The sequence below is a fragment of the Tachypleus tridentatus genome, chromosome 5 (assembly GCF_004210375.1).
Source record: "Tachypleus tridentatus isolate NWPU-2018 chromosome 5, ASM421037v1, whole genome shotgun sequence".
NCBI lineage: Eukaryota > Metazoa > Arthropoda > Merostomata > Xiphosura > Limulidae > Tachypleus > Tachypleus tridentatus.
Window position 1 is genome coordinate 8,455,917 of NC_134829.1, and position 19,158 is coordinate 8,475,074.

Genomic DNA, 19,158 nt, shown 5'->3' on the forward strand with positions numbered 1-19,158 from the left:
CTAACATCCTATTTACCCTACCGCTAGCTTTCCAGCACACTCTGAACTAAGTTCTATTGAAGCTTCTTTGAAATTCGTGATGACCAGCCTCCAAAGATACATTTTTTCAGTTTCCATTATATGTGCTACTGATGCAAGTTTTCTAATATAAACTTACGCAGTGTGCAAAATCACTAGACTGTTTTCTTAATACTTAATTATTAAATGTAAGTCACAGAGCTGTAAGAAATTGTTCAACTAAAATTTAATCTTTTTTATAAAAGCTGTATTGTATTACATCATCACATGTAAATAATAAAATTCCTAAAGTGCTAAACTCTGGTTCTCTTAATGCATCAAAAGAGTTTGATAGATTTATATAAGTTGTTTGAGCAAGGAACAAGGCTGTTATCGGGATTTATGTCCAACATATTTTTTTCCTACAAACTTCACACATTAACATAAAAATAAAATTTATGTTAAATAAGATTTGGAAGCATCTTGTATTCATTTGCCTTTCATAATATTGCACGTACTTCTAAAATATTTGAATTTATTTGATACAGATGGCCAAAATTCAGAAGTGGTTGAAGATACGGTTTGTTGGACTAGCATTCTTACTCTTAAAGGTGCCCATTTATGCTAAGCCTATTCACGTTGGTAAGTACGTATTTAAAGCTTACTTAAATGACAAATTAAGACAAGTTTATAAAATTTAGAACACGCTCTTGATTTTTTTTTGTCTTTAATATTACTTTTTGTTTTTAAAACGTTTTTCTTGAAGTTCTAGCTTACGTTTTAACATTTATCTTACTAAGGTTTGACTTGCAACCAAGACAATCAACTGTGCTATGAATACGATATTTCACTGATATAAGAACCATAATTCGTTATTTGACTGTTTTACCATTCTTTGCATTTTAACATTGCTATTATAATCAAAATATTAAAATAATATGTGTATTAATATAAAACGTTATGTTACACAATGTGCTACTTCTTGTGTTTAATTCAACAGCTTCATATACTTGTGTCAATGTGTGATAATTATACGTCATTCATTTTAACTTTGTGATATTCTACAAAGCAAGAAATGTTTGTAAATATCTATTTTAGAAGATCCGCAGTTAGGTATAAATAAGCTCATTACAGTGAAGCCCCCACTAGTACAGATGTAAGTCTACGGATTTACAACAGTAAAATCAGTGGTTCGAGTTTCCTCGGTGGACTCAGCAGAGAATCCGATGTGGCTTACATTACAATGAAGATTGGTTGAAATGACGGCCAACTACAAATTGTAAAAACACAATAATTCATGAAATTATGTTCAACTACAAGTTGTAAAAACATAATAATTCATGAAATGATGGTCAACTACCAATTGTAAAAACACAAGCATTCGTGGAATTATGTTCAACTACCAATTGTAAAAACACAAGAATTCATGAAATAATGGTCAACTACAAGTTGTAAAAACACAAGAATTCGTGGAATTATGTTCAACTACCAATTGTAAAAACACAAGAATTCATGAAATAATGGTCAACTACAAGTTGTAAAAACACAAGAATTCATGAACTAATGGTCATCTACCAATTATAAGAATGAGAATTCAAACGACTTTCAACTCTATACTGGTGTTTTTACAATAGAGAGTCAATTTAACCAAATTTCATTATGCGTACTAGCCCTAAACAATCTATGAACTAAGCTCATTATAGTGACATATATATAATAAAACGAATTTAGTTTAATGTTAGAATTGTATTCTTTTTGTTACTGACATGGATAGATGTAACGTTATATAATAAAAATCTAGTAACAAAATAGATAGATTTCACATTATACCATAAAAAGGTAGAAGTAAAATAGATATGTAGATGTCACATTATATAATGAAAATGTAGTAACAAGATATATAGATAGATGTCACAATATATCATCGTAATGTAGTAGCAAAATACATAGATAGATGTCACATTATGTAATGAAGAAGTAGTGACAAGATAGACACAATATACCATAGAAAGGTAGAAGTAAAATAGATATATAGTTGTCACAATATGTAATAAATATATAGTCAGAAGATAGATAGATAGTTAGATGTCACGTTTTACCATCAAAAAGGTAGTAGCATAATAGAGAGATAATGTCACATTATATAATGAAAAGATAGATAGATAGATGTCACATTATACCATCAAAAATGTCGTAATAAAATAGATGTTACAATATACCATTCAAAAGGTAGTTGTAAAATAGATAGATGTTACAATATACCATTCAAAAGGTAGTTGTAAAATAGATAGATGTCACAGTATACCATAAAAATGTAGTTGTAAAATAGACAGATGTCATAATATATCTTAAGAAGGTAGTTGTAAAATAGATAGATAGTTTTCACAATAGACCTACAAGAAGTACTTGTAGAATAGGTAGATAGTTTTCACAATAGACCTTCAAGAGATACTTGTAGAATAGATAGATAGTTTTCACAATAGACCTTCAAGAGGTACTTGTAGAATAGATAGATAGTTTTCACAATAGACCTTCAAGAGGTACTTGTACAATAGATAGTTTTCACAATAGACATTCAAGAGGTACTTGTACAATAGATACATGTCACATTATAACATAAAAAAAGATATTGGCATAATTTTTCATTGTGTTTCGTGATGCAAAGTTGGGCCTAGTGAGATAAACATTATTATGTTGTTGATATTCTATTCTCTTTATGAAAGTATTTGTACAATAGGAATACATGTTATCTTCTTTTAGTGGTATCATTTGTTTAAAAATAAGGGTCCAATAACCATAATGTTTTTAACTTCTGTTGTTTACCTTGTTTGTTTATTCTGACTCGTCAAATATAACTCTGTAACAGAACAGAGTGAAAACACCAATTATACAGTTGCATTTAATACTTTTCTCCTAAATTACGCTTTTATGTCTTCACTGTAATGAATCTCATCTAATATTTACAAATAACGGCTTATATTCGATGTTCAGTTATTTAAGTACTCGACGCGTAACTTTCGAAATGCTCTATTTGTTTAGTGAACATCATAGGATGCGTGTAGAAGACGTTTATTTAATAAATTCTGCTAGAAGAGTTGTGAAAATATTTAAATAATAATAGTTAGACTTAATTACAATGGTGTATTTACTACGTGGTGATGTCTGTAAAATAAAAAGTTATCACGCATTCAAAACGCTATATTTTGTCTTAAATATTGATTCGATCCTCTTAAGTCTGCCGTACAACATAGCTACATCAAATTATCTTATGGTTGCCTTGGCTACACAGTAAACTGTTAAATATTGGTGCTGCAAATTCTTAATAGCCAAATGCCTTTGACGTTTAGTTTTTCCAGCAACGAGAAAGCTTTTGAAAAATAATCGATTCACCAGATAATTTAGGCATGAGTTCGTGAAGAATATTACCTAGGAGCGGTAAGCAGACAACAATGAAAGAAACTCCTTGTGTGTTAGCTTATTCTACTTTTGTAATAATATAATTACTAGAAACATAGCCTCAGGAAGCAGACAACAATGAAAGAAACTCCTTGTGTGTTACCTCATTCTACTTTTATAATAATATAATTACTGGAAACATAGCCACAGGAAGCAGACAACAATGAAAGAAACTTCTTGTGTGTTACCTCATTCTACTTTTATAATAATATAATTACTAGAAACATAGCCTCAGGAAGCAGACAACAATGAAAGAAACTCCTTGTGTGTTAGCTTATTCTACTTTTATAATAATATAATTACTAGAAACATAGCCGCAGGAAGTTGACAACAATGGAAGAAACTACTTGTCTGTTATCTCATTTAACTTCTATAGTACTATAACCACTAAAAACATAGCTGTAGTAAAGAATAGACAATAGAAGAAACTTCTTGTTTGTTATGTTATTCTACTTTTATAATAATTAATCTGAGGATTGCGGGTTCGAATCCCCGTCGCATTAAACATGCTCGCCCTTTCATCCGTGGGGGCGTTATAATGTTAGGTCAATCATACTATTTGTTGGTAAAAGAGTAGTCCAAGAGTTGGCGGTGGGTGGTGATGACTAGCTGCCTTCCCTCTAGTCTTACACTGCTGAATTAGGGACGACTAATGCAAATAACCCTCGTGTAGCTTTGCGTCAAAAACAAACAAACAACACTGATGATGTAATTTAAAGAAATTCCGAAAAGCCTTTATTAAAAAAGACTTTTGATATTATGAATTATGAGCAATTGGTTTGTATTAATTGAAATTCAAACTGCTACTTCTTGGTATAATATGACTTTCTGTATATTTATAGGCCTTACACCGGCTGATTATAATCTAATAGTTATTTCTCATGCGTTAGATGGTTTGCATATCCGTACTTGTAGGTATAATATGACTTTCTGTATATTTATAGGCCTTACACCGGCTAATTATAATCTAATAGTTATTTTTCATGCGTTAGATGGTTTGCATATCCGTACTTGTAGGTATAATATGACTTTCTGTATATTTATTGGCCTTACACCGGCTGATTATAATCTAATAGTTATTTCTCATGCGTTAGATGGTTTGCATATCCGTACTTGTAGGTATAATATGACTTTCTGTATATTTATTGGCCTTACACCGGCTGATTATAATCTAATAGTTATTTCTCATGCGTTAGATGGTTTGCATATCCGTACTTGTAGGTATAATATGACTTTCTGTATATTTATAGGCCTTACACCGGCTGATTATAATCTAATAGTTATTTTTCATGCGTTAGATGGTTTGTATATCCGTAGTAATTGTCTTCCTTATAAACTTCAGTTATTATTCCAAGTATTATATATTTAAATAAGATGTTTCAGTCTTATGTTACGTCTTGGATATAAAATATTTAAACCATTCTAAAATTAATGTTTCTTGTTCAGTGAATATTTAAAACGGATTTGGTCTATTAAAGAAGCTTGCGATGGTTCTAGTGTTTTTTTATATGTTTACAGTAATTCCTAAACGCTGAATTCGAAAGTGATATCATTTTTCTCTATCACGTACGTATATGTCACAAAATGCCATGTGTACTTTAACAGAGGCCAATCATTTTCAATTAAACAGATTCACATTTTGTTATGCTTAAAATTTTATCAATCGCTGGTTATCTAGGCCAATTGCGACGTGATGGATTTATCGATCGTTCTAGAATTCACAAGAAACACACTGCTTTTATATAAACGTTTAACAGGCCACACGGCGTGGTTTTTATACATATTATTTGTTTGTGACGTTATTTTTAATATTATTTATTTGTCGCTGTGGCAACAAGAGGTTGTGTAAATTTGTTTCTAACTTCTTAATAAAATCGAACACAAAACATGGTTGGCTGCTTTGTGGGGACTTAAAAATTCTTTGTATATTGTTTGGTCAACAATCCTGTTATACAAAGTTAACCTGTTTCCTTGTGTGAATGGGACAATAGAACACGATATCAGCACTGGATAAAAAAATAATGGCCACCCGGACACCAGGATAGAAAACTATTGAACATGAAGTGTGGTCGACACAGAGAAAGTCCTACTACCTCCACTTTGCATAAAACTGGGCTTGATGAAGCAGCCTCTAAAAGTCACAGACAAAGAAGACGGCTATTTCAAATATCTATGTGGGCAATTTCCATCTCTTTCAGAATCGAAATTTAAACAATAGATTTGCTTTTATTGGACCTCAGATTAGAAAACTGACTTTGGATGAACAGTTTGAAATGATAGTGAGGAATGTTGAAAAAGAAGCTTGGATTACCTTTAAAGATGTTATTGACAAATTTATAGAAAACAACAAAAACCCAAATTATGAAAATATTGTCAGTAACATACACGATAAAATTCATAGAGTTGGATGTAAAATGAGCTTGAAAGTTCATTTTGTACACTCACATATTGACTCTTTCCTTAAACACGTCGGTACCATAAGCGAAGAACAAGGGGAAGGTTTCATCATTCATCAAGACATCAGGGAAATTAAGAGGAAGTATCAGGGAAGGTGGAACATCATCATGATGGCTGATTAAGTTGGTCATTGAAACGAGATTATCCAGACATAATACACAAAGGAAAGTCACAACATTTAGTTTTTGTGTAAAATATGTTGATTTCACAAAAATTCAGGGTGAATAAAGACGCTTATTCGTTTGACATCAATGTTCTTCCAGTTTCTTCAGTTTGTTTGTATTTTTATTAACAAACCTTGTAATATAAAACGTTCATTGTGGCAAAAGAAAAAATACTGTAATCTAAGATTTTTTATTTCTGTATTTGTAAAAATATTCTTTACGTGATAGAAAAAAAAATATTATTTTCGAAATTTGCGTAAATTAATTACGGATAATCCATTATTAAAATCAAAACAACTTTTATGAAGTTTAAATTTGCGGGTCTGTATTGTCAAGAGTATGTAGACATTAATAAAACTTATCTTGGATCACTACATCAGTAGAAAGAAGTTTAGTTTATGATTTTCTAGCAAAGAACGATGGCTTATTATAGTATCGCATGCTTCAAGACAAATGCATTCTCAATGTATTATTACATATTTTCAGGGAATTTAGCAGACTAACAGAGGTGTGATACGAACTCGAGGCTAACTTAAAGTATTTATATGCACGAACCCTTTGAAGAAAGAATGATATTTACCAGATCATTCTCATAACTCTGGATCCACGTGTAAACTATAATTATTTCTTCACGTTAAACATTTTATCATGGAATTGAGAGAACAAATGTTTATTGTGAATAAAATGATATTAGTTTTCAATCTCAGTAACAGGTTTGGTAATTTTGAATTGAAACATATTTTATTGTGCTGCTTAATGACAATACTTTATATCCGTTATTAGTGGTGACTGCTGACACCTCAGATGAAAAGGTCATCAACACCTTTCGAGAAGCCCTCACCTATTCCTCTACTATCGATATTGGAAGTGTGACTGAGGTTAAAGTTGATTCTTCTGACACCGAAGAAACTGGTACTATTCATTTGTTTCTCAAGTAATAAATATAATGTTATTATATATCATCTTTTTTTTGTGGATAACCTATAATAACATTATGTTTTTAAGTAATAAAAATAATGTTATTATATATTATCTTCTTTGTAGATGGTATATATAACATTATGTTTTTTAAGTAATAAAAATAATGTTATTATATACCATCTTTTTTGTAGATGGCATATGATAGCATTATGTTTCTCAAGTAATAAAAATAATGTTATTATATATCATCTTTTTTTTTGTGGATGACCTATAATAACATTATGTTTTTAAGCTACTGTCTTTGGCTGCTTGAACGATTTTTATCTTGAATGCTGCATCATATTTCATCCTTCTTCGTGGTTGACTGGACATCTTGCTTGTTTAAAGATTTATAATTATTTTAAAATTTGTCACTGAAATTTGTAACTGACATTTTGAAACTGGATAGACAGTTAAAAATTCATTCAGAGCCGATTGGTCAGCTAATTTCCTAGCTAAGCGTAGCAAGGTTAGACACACCAGATAAAAGAAAATCAATAAATTTGTCTAGACAGGAATACCGTAAGGTGCATAAAACGTGACACTTCTTCTTTTAGTGAAAGCCTTATTTGTCGAGCAAGCATGTCATGTTGGCCAATCAACGCAGATTTCTCACTTTACTTTGGCAAACGAAACGTCACGTGAGTGAAAGCGCGGCGAAGCGCACGAATGAGTCAGCAAAAATGAATTTTCAGAACACGTAGTGACAGAACTTTTGCTCTCTATTGTAAAGTGCAAATCTGTCATTTTTATGCCGACCAGAGGCGAGGCGTAGCTAGTCACAGCGGATAATAAGAATTCTTGAAAATGGCGCCGTCTGACAAAGTCTGCTGATGACGCAGTTGATTATTGAATATCACTTCCTTTGCTACACCTCGCCGCTGATGCCGACTGAAATATTCCGACCAAGCGATTTGAGCCAGAGAAGGGGGTCGACTTATACGGCAGGTACATGTCAAAATCATGATTTTTTAGGCCAAACTTATAGACCTCGACTTATACGCCGGAATTTACGGTATTCTAATAATTCTTTAAGATTACTAAGGTTAACATACCACTGTAGGACATTTGTATTTACGAAAGAAAATAAACTGTAACTTGGTATTTCTACTTATAACATTCACATAAACTGTGAATATTTTCGAGTTTTTGTTGAGAATTATAAAGTGTATGAAAGAGTAGAAGACACATGAGTAAGGATCTGTTATTCGAATAACATCTTGCACTATAAAGTTTTCAAAGGATTTGAAAAATAGCGTTTTATGAATTAAACATCTCAAGAGAAAAGACCTTATATCATTTCTACTTTTTAAAATCTACTGGAATATTAGTGATGAATTAGTGTCAACTATTGATGTATAGGTGAGAGTGAAGTATATATTTATTTAAAGAACTCCTAAACCAGTATTCTGTTGTTCTAAATAGTAAAGATATCACATAAGAATTTAATTAATACATTTTATATACGTTTACGCTAATTAACACCTACTAGTCAGAATTTGATCATTCTAAATAATCTTAATTAAAACACATGATCAATAATACTGTTATGTTAAATATCCAATTATTCAAAAAGAAACAAAGAATTCTAATTTTTATTTCAAATATATTCTTACTAAATAATCTCGAGGTACAATTAATTTATTTCAAATATACACTTATAAAAAAACAACAATCTCTATAATTTACTTCTTTCAAAGATCCGGCATGGCCAAGCGTGTTAAGGCGTTCGACTCGTAATCCGGGTTTGAATCCTGGTCGCATCAAACATGCTCGCCCTATTAGCCGTGGGGGCGTTATGATGTGACGGTCAATCCCACTATTCGTTGGTAGAAGAGTAGCAAAAGAATTAGCGGTGAGTGGTGATGACTAGCTGCCTTCCTTTTAGTCTTACACTGCTAAATTACGGACGGCTAGCGCAGATAGCCCTCGAGTAGCTTTGCGCATAATTCAAAAAACAAACATACATCATTCAAATACTCACTTATTCAATAAAAAAAGGAATGGATTGGTTTGTTTGTCTTAATTTCGTGCAAAGATAAACGAGGGCTACCTGCACTAGTCGTTCCAAATTTAACAGAGAAAATCTAAAATGAAGACAGCTAGTCATCACCACCCATCTTGTGGTCTGTCCAACGGCTGAAAACACATAGTTGGTGGGACGGAGATCAGAACAACTGCCCTTACCATCTGGCCATGCTGGGCTGTAATGTATCAGAATTTTGTTGTTAGAAACACTTTAAAAAAATAGAGAACGCATGACTCATAAGTTACGTATTTCATTTATGCATTCGTTAAGAAAAAACCATACCACCAATATTATTTTCATAGCGGTGAGCGTTTTTCAGATATAGTGCGCACGTCTGCAAAGCATTCTAAAGTTTAATTATATTTCTATTTCTACAATTTTTATTTTTAAATATTTTAGAATTGATATTTTATGATTTTGTGCCTTTTATTTAGTGTAAATCGCAAATAAAAATTAAAACAAAATTCAAATTTCCATTTCTGCACGGCACTTGTAAATTTTGTAAATTTGTTTTTGCCCATGCCAAAACAGAGGCTTACATTTACCAAGAAATTATCTAGTGCTTTTTTTCTCATGCTTCTCCATTGTTTTTCTAAAAAGCCTTTTCTTTCTCATCCTCTTATAATTTTACTCTATGTGATTAGGACAACATCTAACATAGCTTGTATTTAATAATAGTCGTAACATTTCAATTTTACTTCGAACTTTTGATTAAGAAAAATTACACTATAATTAAAGCATTTTGATATAATGCAATGGCCATTCTTCCTCTTTCTGATAATATAAACAGATTCTGATGAGATCCAACCTTTGAACATTTATTTTATACAGAAATGACCGTATGAAAAGTATGGCTGCTTTAGGAACAAGTTAGGAACATTTAAACTTTAACATTGAGTCTTATGAACTGAAATTGCAAAACAAGTTATAACTGAGGTCTGAAGCCTTCTAAACTCAAAAGGATAATATCTTGGTAGCAAAGGAAGTTGTGAAATGAAGACATCTTCACCTTTGGAACGTGTGTTTTTGTGTTTTTTTTATAAAGCAAAGCCACATCAGTCTATCTGCTGAGCACACCGAAGGGAATCGAACCCCTGATTTTAGCGTTGTAAATCTGTAGACTTACCGCTGTACTAACGGAGAGCACCTTTGGAATGACCAAATGACATGTGGCAGTAAAGAATAAAACTTGTACATAATGTGGAGGATCAACGATATTGGTGAGCCAACCTTTAGATAAAATGTTCAGAAAAAAATGGAGGATCAACGATATTGGTGAACCAACCTTTAGATAAAATGTTCAGAAAAAATGGAGTATCAACGATATTGGTGAACCAACCTTTAGATAAAATGTTCAGAAAAATGGAGGATCGACGATATTGGTGAACTAACCTTTAGATAAAATGTTCAGAAAAATGGAGGATCAACGATATTGGTGAACCAACCTTTAGATAAAATGTTCAGAAAAAAATGGAGGATCGACGATATTGGTGAACCAACCTTTAGATAAAATGTTCAGAAAAACGGAGGATCAACGATATTGGTGAACCAACCTTTAGATAAAATGTTCAGAAAAAAAGACCTTTACATATTTTTTGTATTTTATTTTAACCAACGTTTCGTCGTTGCGGCATTCTCAAGATTAATTAATATACACAACTGTTTGATATTAATATCACAATAGTTATATATATGTGTGGAGTGTTAAGATAATTTTTTTCTATCAGAATGTGTAAATCTCTCCACTGCACCACAAACCTGAAAGGACAATAAAAAAAAAAACCAGCTTTTAATTCGAAAATGTGATTTGTGGTTGGAGAGAATTTAGGAATCCAGCTGGACAATTTACAGTCCTGTAACTGGAGTCCTGACCCGACACTTGAGATGTAGATGAATTCCTGTTCGGAAACTTTTTGTAATAATTAGTTGTTTGTGCGAAGTTAAGAACAAAGCTACACAAACGATTATTTGTGCTCTGCTCATCAAGAATATCATACCCGGTTTCTAGTTTTGTAAATCAGCAAACATGACGCTAGGGGTGCAGTAATTGACCATTTATGTCATGAACAGTGTCATGTATATCATAAACAGTGTCGTTTTTGTCACGAATAGTAGTATTTATGTCATGAATAGTGTCATGTATGTCATGAACGGTATCAGTATGTCACGAACAGTGCCATTTATGTCACGAATAGTACCATTTATGTCATGAACGGTATCAGTATGTCACGAACAGTATCGTTTATGTCACGAATGGTGTCGCTTATGTAGTAGGCATTATTAATTAAGGTACAAGAACTGCTCTTTCACACAACCTTTAATAATTTTGACATTTATTAGGGAATGTCTATTCCTTTAGCTTTAACTTAAGAAGGGGTTTCTGAATTGAACCGTTTGCTTTGATACCACCGATGTTACTAAACACAGAGAAAATAAATATAAGCAACAAATTAACTTGTTCGACATACACATTGTTGGCCTGACAACAATATCATGATAGTTTTGTTATTAAGCGACGATGTATAGTTTTGAGTATTACTTGAAAACAGAAAGTGAATTAAAACCTAAAACTAGTTTTTGTGGAAACCTAGTGGAATATTTTCCCCTTCATATTAATTCTGGGGATGGTAGGAGTCAGCAGGCCAAATTTGGTGGTGATTGGTTAATCGGTGTAAGAGGAGTTAGCAAACAGACAAACATACAATTTCATTACAATATTTATCGACAGAAGGGGATGAAATACATATATTACAATGAAACAACTTTAGAACCTTACGTAACCATTGAATCATTCATCATTCTCTACTTAACAGTTACATGAACCGTGCAGAACAATTTGAACTGCTCCGTCGTATGGTTGTTAAGTCTATATCATACATCACCTCCCAGCTTGCTTTAAGTAATCCATATACCAGAATGCACATAAATCTTATATGCAACACTTATAATACACCGTTAACCATCTAGCTGCAGATGTATTACAGCTGAACTGAAATGTTGTGGGAAAAAAAAACTTGTGCAGAGGTGAGTTCCAGAGATATTTTAGAAACTGTGTTGTGAAACGTTGCCAGAGAAATGAAGACCTTGTTTTCTGACCCGTTACAAAACTCCTGTGTACGAATTGTGTGATAGTACTGGTACCCCAACATGATCCTTATCGCTTTATTTCCTAATGCCATCATCCACAATGCATGCATAATTATTAAACAAAACTCTAAAGTCACAATGTACTTACTTTAAGTATAGATATGATAATATGTACATATATAAATCACAATATACATACTGTATATATAGAATTGTTAATGTATACATATATAAGACACAACACTCATTGTACATATGGAATTGTTAACGCATACATACATAAGTAACAAATACGTATTGTGCATATAGATTTGTTAATATAACATATAAAGTCAGAATATATTTATTGTACATATAGAATTGTTAATATATATATATATAAGTCACAACATATTTATTGTACATATGCAATTGTTAATATATACATATATGTCAGTCACAAATACTTATTGTAGATACATAATTGTTAATTTATACAAATATAAGTCACAACATACTTATTGAACATATATAGTTCTTCATATATATATATATGTCGCAAATACTTATAGTACATATAGAATTGTTCATATGTACATATATAAGTCAGAGCATAGTTATTGTAGATATAAAATTATTAATGTATACACAAATAAGTCACAAAAACTTATTTTGCCCATATAATTGTTAATGTATACATTTATAAGTCACAATATAGTTATTGTACATATAGAATTGTTAAGCTATACATATATTAGTCACAATATACATATTGTACCTACGAAATTTTTATAATATATGTTATTCACAACGTACTTATGGTACATATATAATTGTTAATGCATAGATGTATAAGTAACAAATACTTATTGTGCATATATATTTGTTAATGTATACATATATAAGTCACAATATACTTATTGTACATATAGGATTGTTAATATATACATATATAAGTCATAACATATTTATTGTACATTTAGAATTTTAAGGCATAATTAGAAGGCATAAAGCAGAGAAAGACTCAGCTATGATATATAAATAGTTCAACTGTACACATTAACAAACATTATTTGTTCAACATAAATAAATAACACCCGACGTTAAAAGAGATACATAATTACATTCATTTTTAATTCAGTGGATATACGGTACATGATTCGACCATAGCATCAGGAGTGAAATTGTAAGACAAAATAATGCAAGTTGAAATTATATACAAGTGTCAAGGAAACAATGGAGTTTTGGGGGATACTGAGAATTACTGCTGGCTTGTCTGTTTCTTCACGGAATATTAGATGTTGTTATTTGTGTTATGGAAATAGTGAGTTATAAACTTCTCTGTACATTTAGTTTGTAAACAGATTATGTCTGGACCCCAGAAACCTACGGTTCTCATAGACGTCACTTCCGATCGATACCGGAAGTCCACTGAGAACATACCAATAGTAAAGAAAATCGCCCCAAATCTCGGTATTCCAACAGTCACTACAAACAGGAATCAGCTAATTCCCGAAGAATCTTCCAGAACTGTGAATACTGGATTTTTGGTGCCAGTCTCATCCTTTGCAGATGTGATTTCTGATGTTATTAGCGATGTAGCCTCTCTTGATGTTATTAAGACTTGTGGAATACTTCATGATGACTCAATAGGTTCGTAAAAACAATGTTTATTGGGCCTTTTACTTTACAGGTTAAATATTTCACACTGTTGTTTCATTGTATGGTACTTTTTTGTCAGCAGCACTGGAAGATAAATACAGTACTTTACAAGAAAATAAACCAATTCGTCACGTGATCAGAAAACTGAAAGAAACGGAAGAGGAAATTGGTGAAACCATTAATAACTTATATAAATATTCTGGAATTGTCAACTTTTTTGTCATTGGCAATCTTTCGACCATCAATAAGACTTTGGCTGCTGTAAGTAGAGAATCAATGTTTGAATTTTATCAGTTTTTGAAAACTTACTTTACTTTATTTTTAAATAGGGGTAAAAATAGATACATGTATGGGAATTAAAGTATAGGAATCAATTTTAATAATATACCATCTTTCAAGTGCTTTAAGTGAATTATAGGAATCAATTTGATAAGGCAGCATTTTCTAAGTGGGATGAAAGTGTTTTATGTTAATTATAAAAATATATTTAATAATGGACCATCTTTCAAGTGCTTTTAAGTGAATTATAGGAATCAATTTGATAAGGCAGCATTTTCTAAGTGGGATGAAAGTGTTTTATGTTAATTATAAAAATATATTTAATAATGGACCATCTTTCAAGTGCTTTAAGTGAATTATAGAAATCAATTTGATAAGGCAGTGTCTTCTGAGTGGGATGAAAGTGTTTTATCGTGACTACCTGTCGAAGTTCTAAATCGTAGATATTCATTAGTTTTCATATTCAAACTAGTTGGTGGCAGAGAAAATGTGATACTTATAAGTGTCTAGATTCTTTATACACATAACTGTACTGTCCAGAAACCTGTATCTTTTCTAATATTACTTTTAGGCTGTCTCTAAGCGTATGACTGGAAAAGGTTACTCATGTTTTTTTGTTACAAAAGTAAGTTGAACCATTTCATTACAATATGTTTTAGTATTTAGAAACTTTTAAACAAGATAATTTCTACTCGTTCGTGTAACGTCATTAAGACAAAGTTAACAATTACACACACAGATTTGGATATAAACTCTTAATATTTCTATGAAGTGTTTATTTTAATATATTATAAACTACTGGTTTTGCTGTTTATGAAAAGTTGATAGACCAAACGGTTAAACTTACGGACTATTTTAAAATGTTTCTGATGTTAAAACAAAATAATGCGTGAAACATGACACTTAAACATTGCTTCTTCGTATGACAGCTTTTCTTTAAAACAAGTTGATGTTAAAACTGTTAAAACACTTCATGTAATACTATACGTGAAACAAACTGTTAAAAACTGTGACACTTTATGTTTAATATCATTAATTCATAGATCTTTATTGGGTTTCTTTCAATGGCTATTAATGTTTTAAATTATTTATAATTACTGTTCTCTGTAATGTATAACAAAGGTTGTTTAGAAATAATGTTTTCTTCTGCACTAGAAGGATATGTTTCTTACTTGCATTAAACTGAACTATTGACTTGTACACTGTAGTATTACCGTGTCTAGAACTGTGTTCAGTCTCAACTCTCTTGTGATTTACATCAACTACTTTAAGATATGTATGCATTTTTGCCAAGAAAGACTGGTTGAAAATTACCTACGTAGTTGAAGAAAGTATATAGACTGTGTTTGATACATATACTTTTCGACGACTATTACTTTATGGTATTTGTGTACACAGGACGACGCTCGGCGACTAACGTGCAACTGTATTATGTACGAATAATAAAGGTAATAACTGGTGAGTTTAATAGCAACTGATTCTTATATATGAAATTAAACTATGTACGAATAATAAAGGTAATAACTGGTTAGTTCAGTAGTAACTGATTCTAATATCGAAAACTAAACCATATAAAGATGCTAAGGATAATGAGTGGTGAATTCAGTAGTGACTGATTCTTATATATGAAACTAAACTATATATACATGCTAAGATTAATAAGTGGCTACATGAATAGCCACTTATTCATATATAGAAAACTAAACTATATAAGGATGATAACTAGTTAGTTCAATAGTCACTGACTGTTATATATAAAACTAAATTACGTAAGGTTGTTAATGGTAATAACTGGTAAGTTCAGCAGTGACTGATTCTTATAGCTAAAACTAAACTGTATAAAGATGCTAAGGATAATAACCGGTTACTTCAGTTTCCCCTGATTGTTATATATAACTAAACTATATAAGGATAATAATTGGTTAGTTCAGTAGTGACTTATACGTATATATAAGTTTAAACTATATAAGTATTCTAAGTATAATTACTGGTTTCGTCAGTGGCCACTGACACTTATATGTAAAACTAAGCTAATGATAATAATTGGTTGGTTCAGTAGACACTGGTTCTTATATATAACACTAAACTATATAGGAATACTAAGGGTAATTGCTGGTTTGTTTAGTAGCCACTGATTCTTATATGTGTAACTAAACTATTTAAAGATACCAAGTATAATTACTGGCTAGGTCAGTGGTGACTGATTCTTATAACTAAAACTAAGCTATATATAGATGCTAAGGATAATAACTGGTTTGTTTAGTAGCCACTGATTCTTATATGTGTAACTAAACTATTTAAAGATACTAAGTATAATTACTGGCTAGTTCAGTGGTGACTGATTCTTATAACTAAAACTAAGCTATATATAGATGCTAAGGATAATAACTGGTTAGTTTGGTAGACACTGATTCTTATATATAAAAGTAAACTATATAAAGATGCTTATTTCTTCTGTTGTTGTTTTTTATAAATAAACCTAAACAGAAGAATTATAATGCATTATGGAATGACTGAGTGCTGTACGTACTTCGATTTTCACTTGACTGAGCATCGACAGTTGATAACAACTATATTTTCCTTATATTTCAGAGGAGACCGTAATGTTTGGTGATAAAAACGTGTGGTGATAATTGTTTCTGTTGTGTGATCCGTGTTTATATCAACATTTACAAGATATTAATCACTGTTTAAACCATCGTGTACACGATATAGCCTTTCACAACATCTACTTTTTATTTGTTAAACATTTGTAATGATGGAGTATATTATTTAGATTGACAGGGCATTCTATTTTGACCTTACGGTTATCACTGTAAAGGCTTTGTCCAGACAGTTAGATTTGGGCTCATGGCCAACAACTTTAGACTACCCAGAATGTGGAATGACAATGAATGAAAAGCAGAATGACCAAAGAAAAAAGACAGATCTTCTTTCTGCAATCAATCAGGTAAAGGAACTGTAAGTTTGGACTGAATGGAATGTAGTAGTGAAAAGACCTTTTTGTTAGCGTACGAGATAAAAATGATTAAACATATTTAAAGATATATTTATATAAGCTCTTTGTACAAGTACTATAAATAGTAAATAATATGATTAATATAAATATATACGTAGTATGTTTTAGGGAAACAGTTAACCAAAGATAAAAATTCACAAATATATATATATGATATGTGGTACAAAGGGGAAAAGTAACATTAAATTAACCAGTTAACATACGTCAAAAGTAAGTTAACGTTTAACTAACTAATAAGTGATAAGTTTTTGTTTTCTTAGAACAGATACAGTTTCAGGGTTCTGTTTATTTTAACAAGGTGTCCAGAGAGGGTGTATATAACAGACCGCTGATCATAACCAACAAGACAACTTACCGTGAAGTCATTCTAAACATTGCCATTATAGAAATTATAAACAATCAACGAGTAACAGAACAGAAGGTTAGTTTTGAGTTATTTCTTTCTTACACTTAACAACAACAAACCTGTCTTTCATTGTCACAATGTTTGACAAAATATTTTTAATGTTTATAACATTATTTACACTATAATTAAAATAATGTAATGGACATAAACCTACTCATTGTAGTTACAGAAACAAAAATCGTTAAATTATAATCACTAATTCGATCTAAGGTTTTTCTTCTATAATATAAGGTGATTTAATGAAACTTCAGTGTAATTCCATTAATGTTAAAATATTTACGGGAAAACTTTATATTGATTGTAATATGCCTTTTAAAACAAAGTCAGTTTTCGTAAGTAAAAGCAGTATTGTGGAGTATTCAATTCATTCAGTTTTAAAAATGACTGTCATGTAATAACAGAAATAAATAAAAATAAGACAGACACTTTACTCAGTTTTGTTACTATTGTTAAGCACCTAACTAAACACCACAAAGATTGAAACCAGATATTCAGCGATACAAGCCTTCCAGCTTACACTTTACTCAGTTTTGTTACTGTTGTTAAGCACCTAACTAAACACCACAAAGATTGAAACCAGATATTCAGCGATACAAGCCTTCCAGCTTACACTTTACTCAGTTTTGTTACTGTTGTTAAGCCCCTAACTAAACACCAAAAAGATTGAAACCAGATATTCAGCGTTACAAGCCTTCCAGCTTATAGATAAGTCACCAGAGGTGGAGAGAATTTCAACTATTTTTATAAAACATAATGTACAGTGTAAAAAATAAACGATATAGTACCATCTTTTTCTTGCTCACACATTTGTATAAGTATTTACTTGTTCTATATTACTACTCTACCTACGTAATACTTTTTCTGTCTGACTGATAAATTTGCACTGTTATAAATAATATAGTACCACGTTTTTCTTGCTCATGATTTAGTAAAAGTATTTATTTGTTTTGTATTACTACTCCACTTACATATGTTGTCTTTATCTGACTGATAAATCTGTGGTGTAATAAATAATATAGTATCATATTTTTCTTGCTCACATATTTGTTTTAGTGTTTACTTGTTCTGTATTACTATTCTATTTATATAATGCTTTCTTTATGTGACTGCTAAATCTGTTATTATATTTTTGATGCTCACGCATAATGCTTTGTTTATCTCACTACTAAATCTGTGGTATAGTAAATAAAGTTTCATCTTTTTTTATGTATACATTTCTATAAGTATTTACTCGTTATGTATTACTATACATATGATTTCTTATTCAGAACTGGATTTTGGTGGTTTTTCTTAATAAAAGATACAAACAAATATTTAGAAAGGAATAATTGGTTTAAGCTGAGCATCAGGGAACTTATCATCAAAATAAGATCTACAACCTCTCTCTAGGCAATCCGTCAATATTACCCACTTCTAACATAAGATTTGCGTGCGATTTGACCGTCACTTTAATGTTTACCCAAACAACGAGATTTTTAAATTTTTATGCTGTTGAGATTACAAGGCGTCAACTGCGAGACATCGAATCCATATTCAGGCATGATAATCGCTCGGTTCTTCACACGTTTAAGATTAGCCTCTGTTTGGGATTTTGATAAATGTCACTAAGTTTTGTATGGTCATTAACGATTGAATATAACTCAAAATAGTGCTTAACTTGCGA

The 19,158-nt window shown here is 31.1% G+C and overlaps 1 protein-coding gene across 1 annotated transcript; it reads left to right on the forward strand.

Moving 5' to 3' along the window:
- The first annotated feature begins 545 nt into the window (after nt 1–545).
- On the forward strand, nt 546–18,823 carry LOC143251267 (ionotropic receptor 25a-like). Its single transcript, XM_076502707.1, has 8 exons — nt 546–639; nt 6,858–6,986; nt 13,483–13,782; nt 13,874–14,052; nt 14,642–14,695; nt 16,847–17,020; nt 17,388–17,510; nt 18,764–18,823. Exons 1-8 carry the CDS (start codon nt 546–548, stop codon nt 18,821–18,823), a joined length of 1,113 nt encoding a protein of 370 aa, XP_076358822.1.
- Nucleotides 18,824–19,158: the final 335 nt, after the last annotated feature.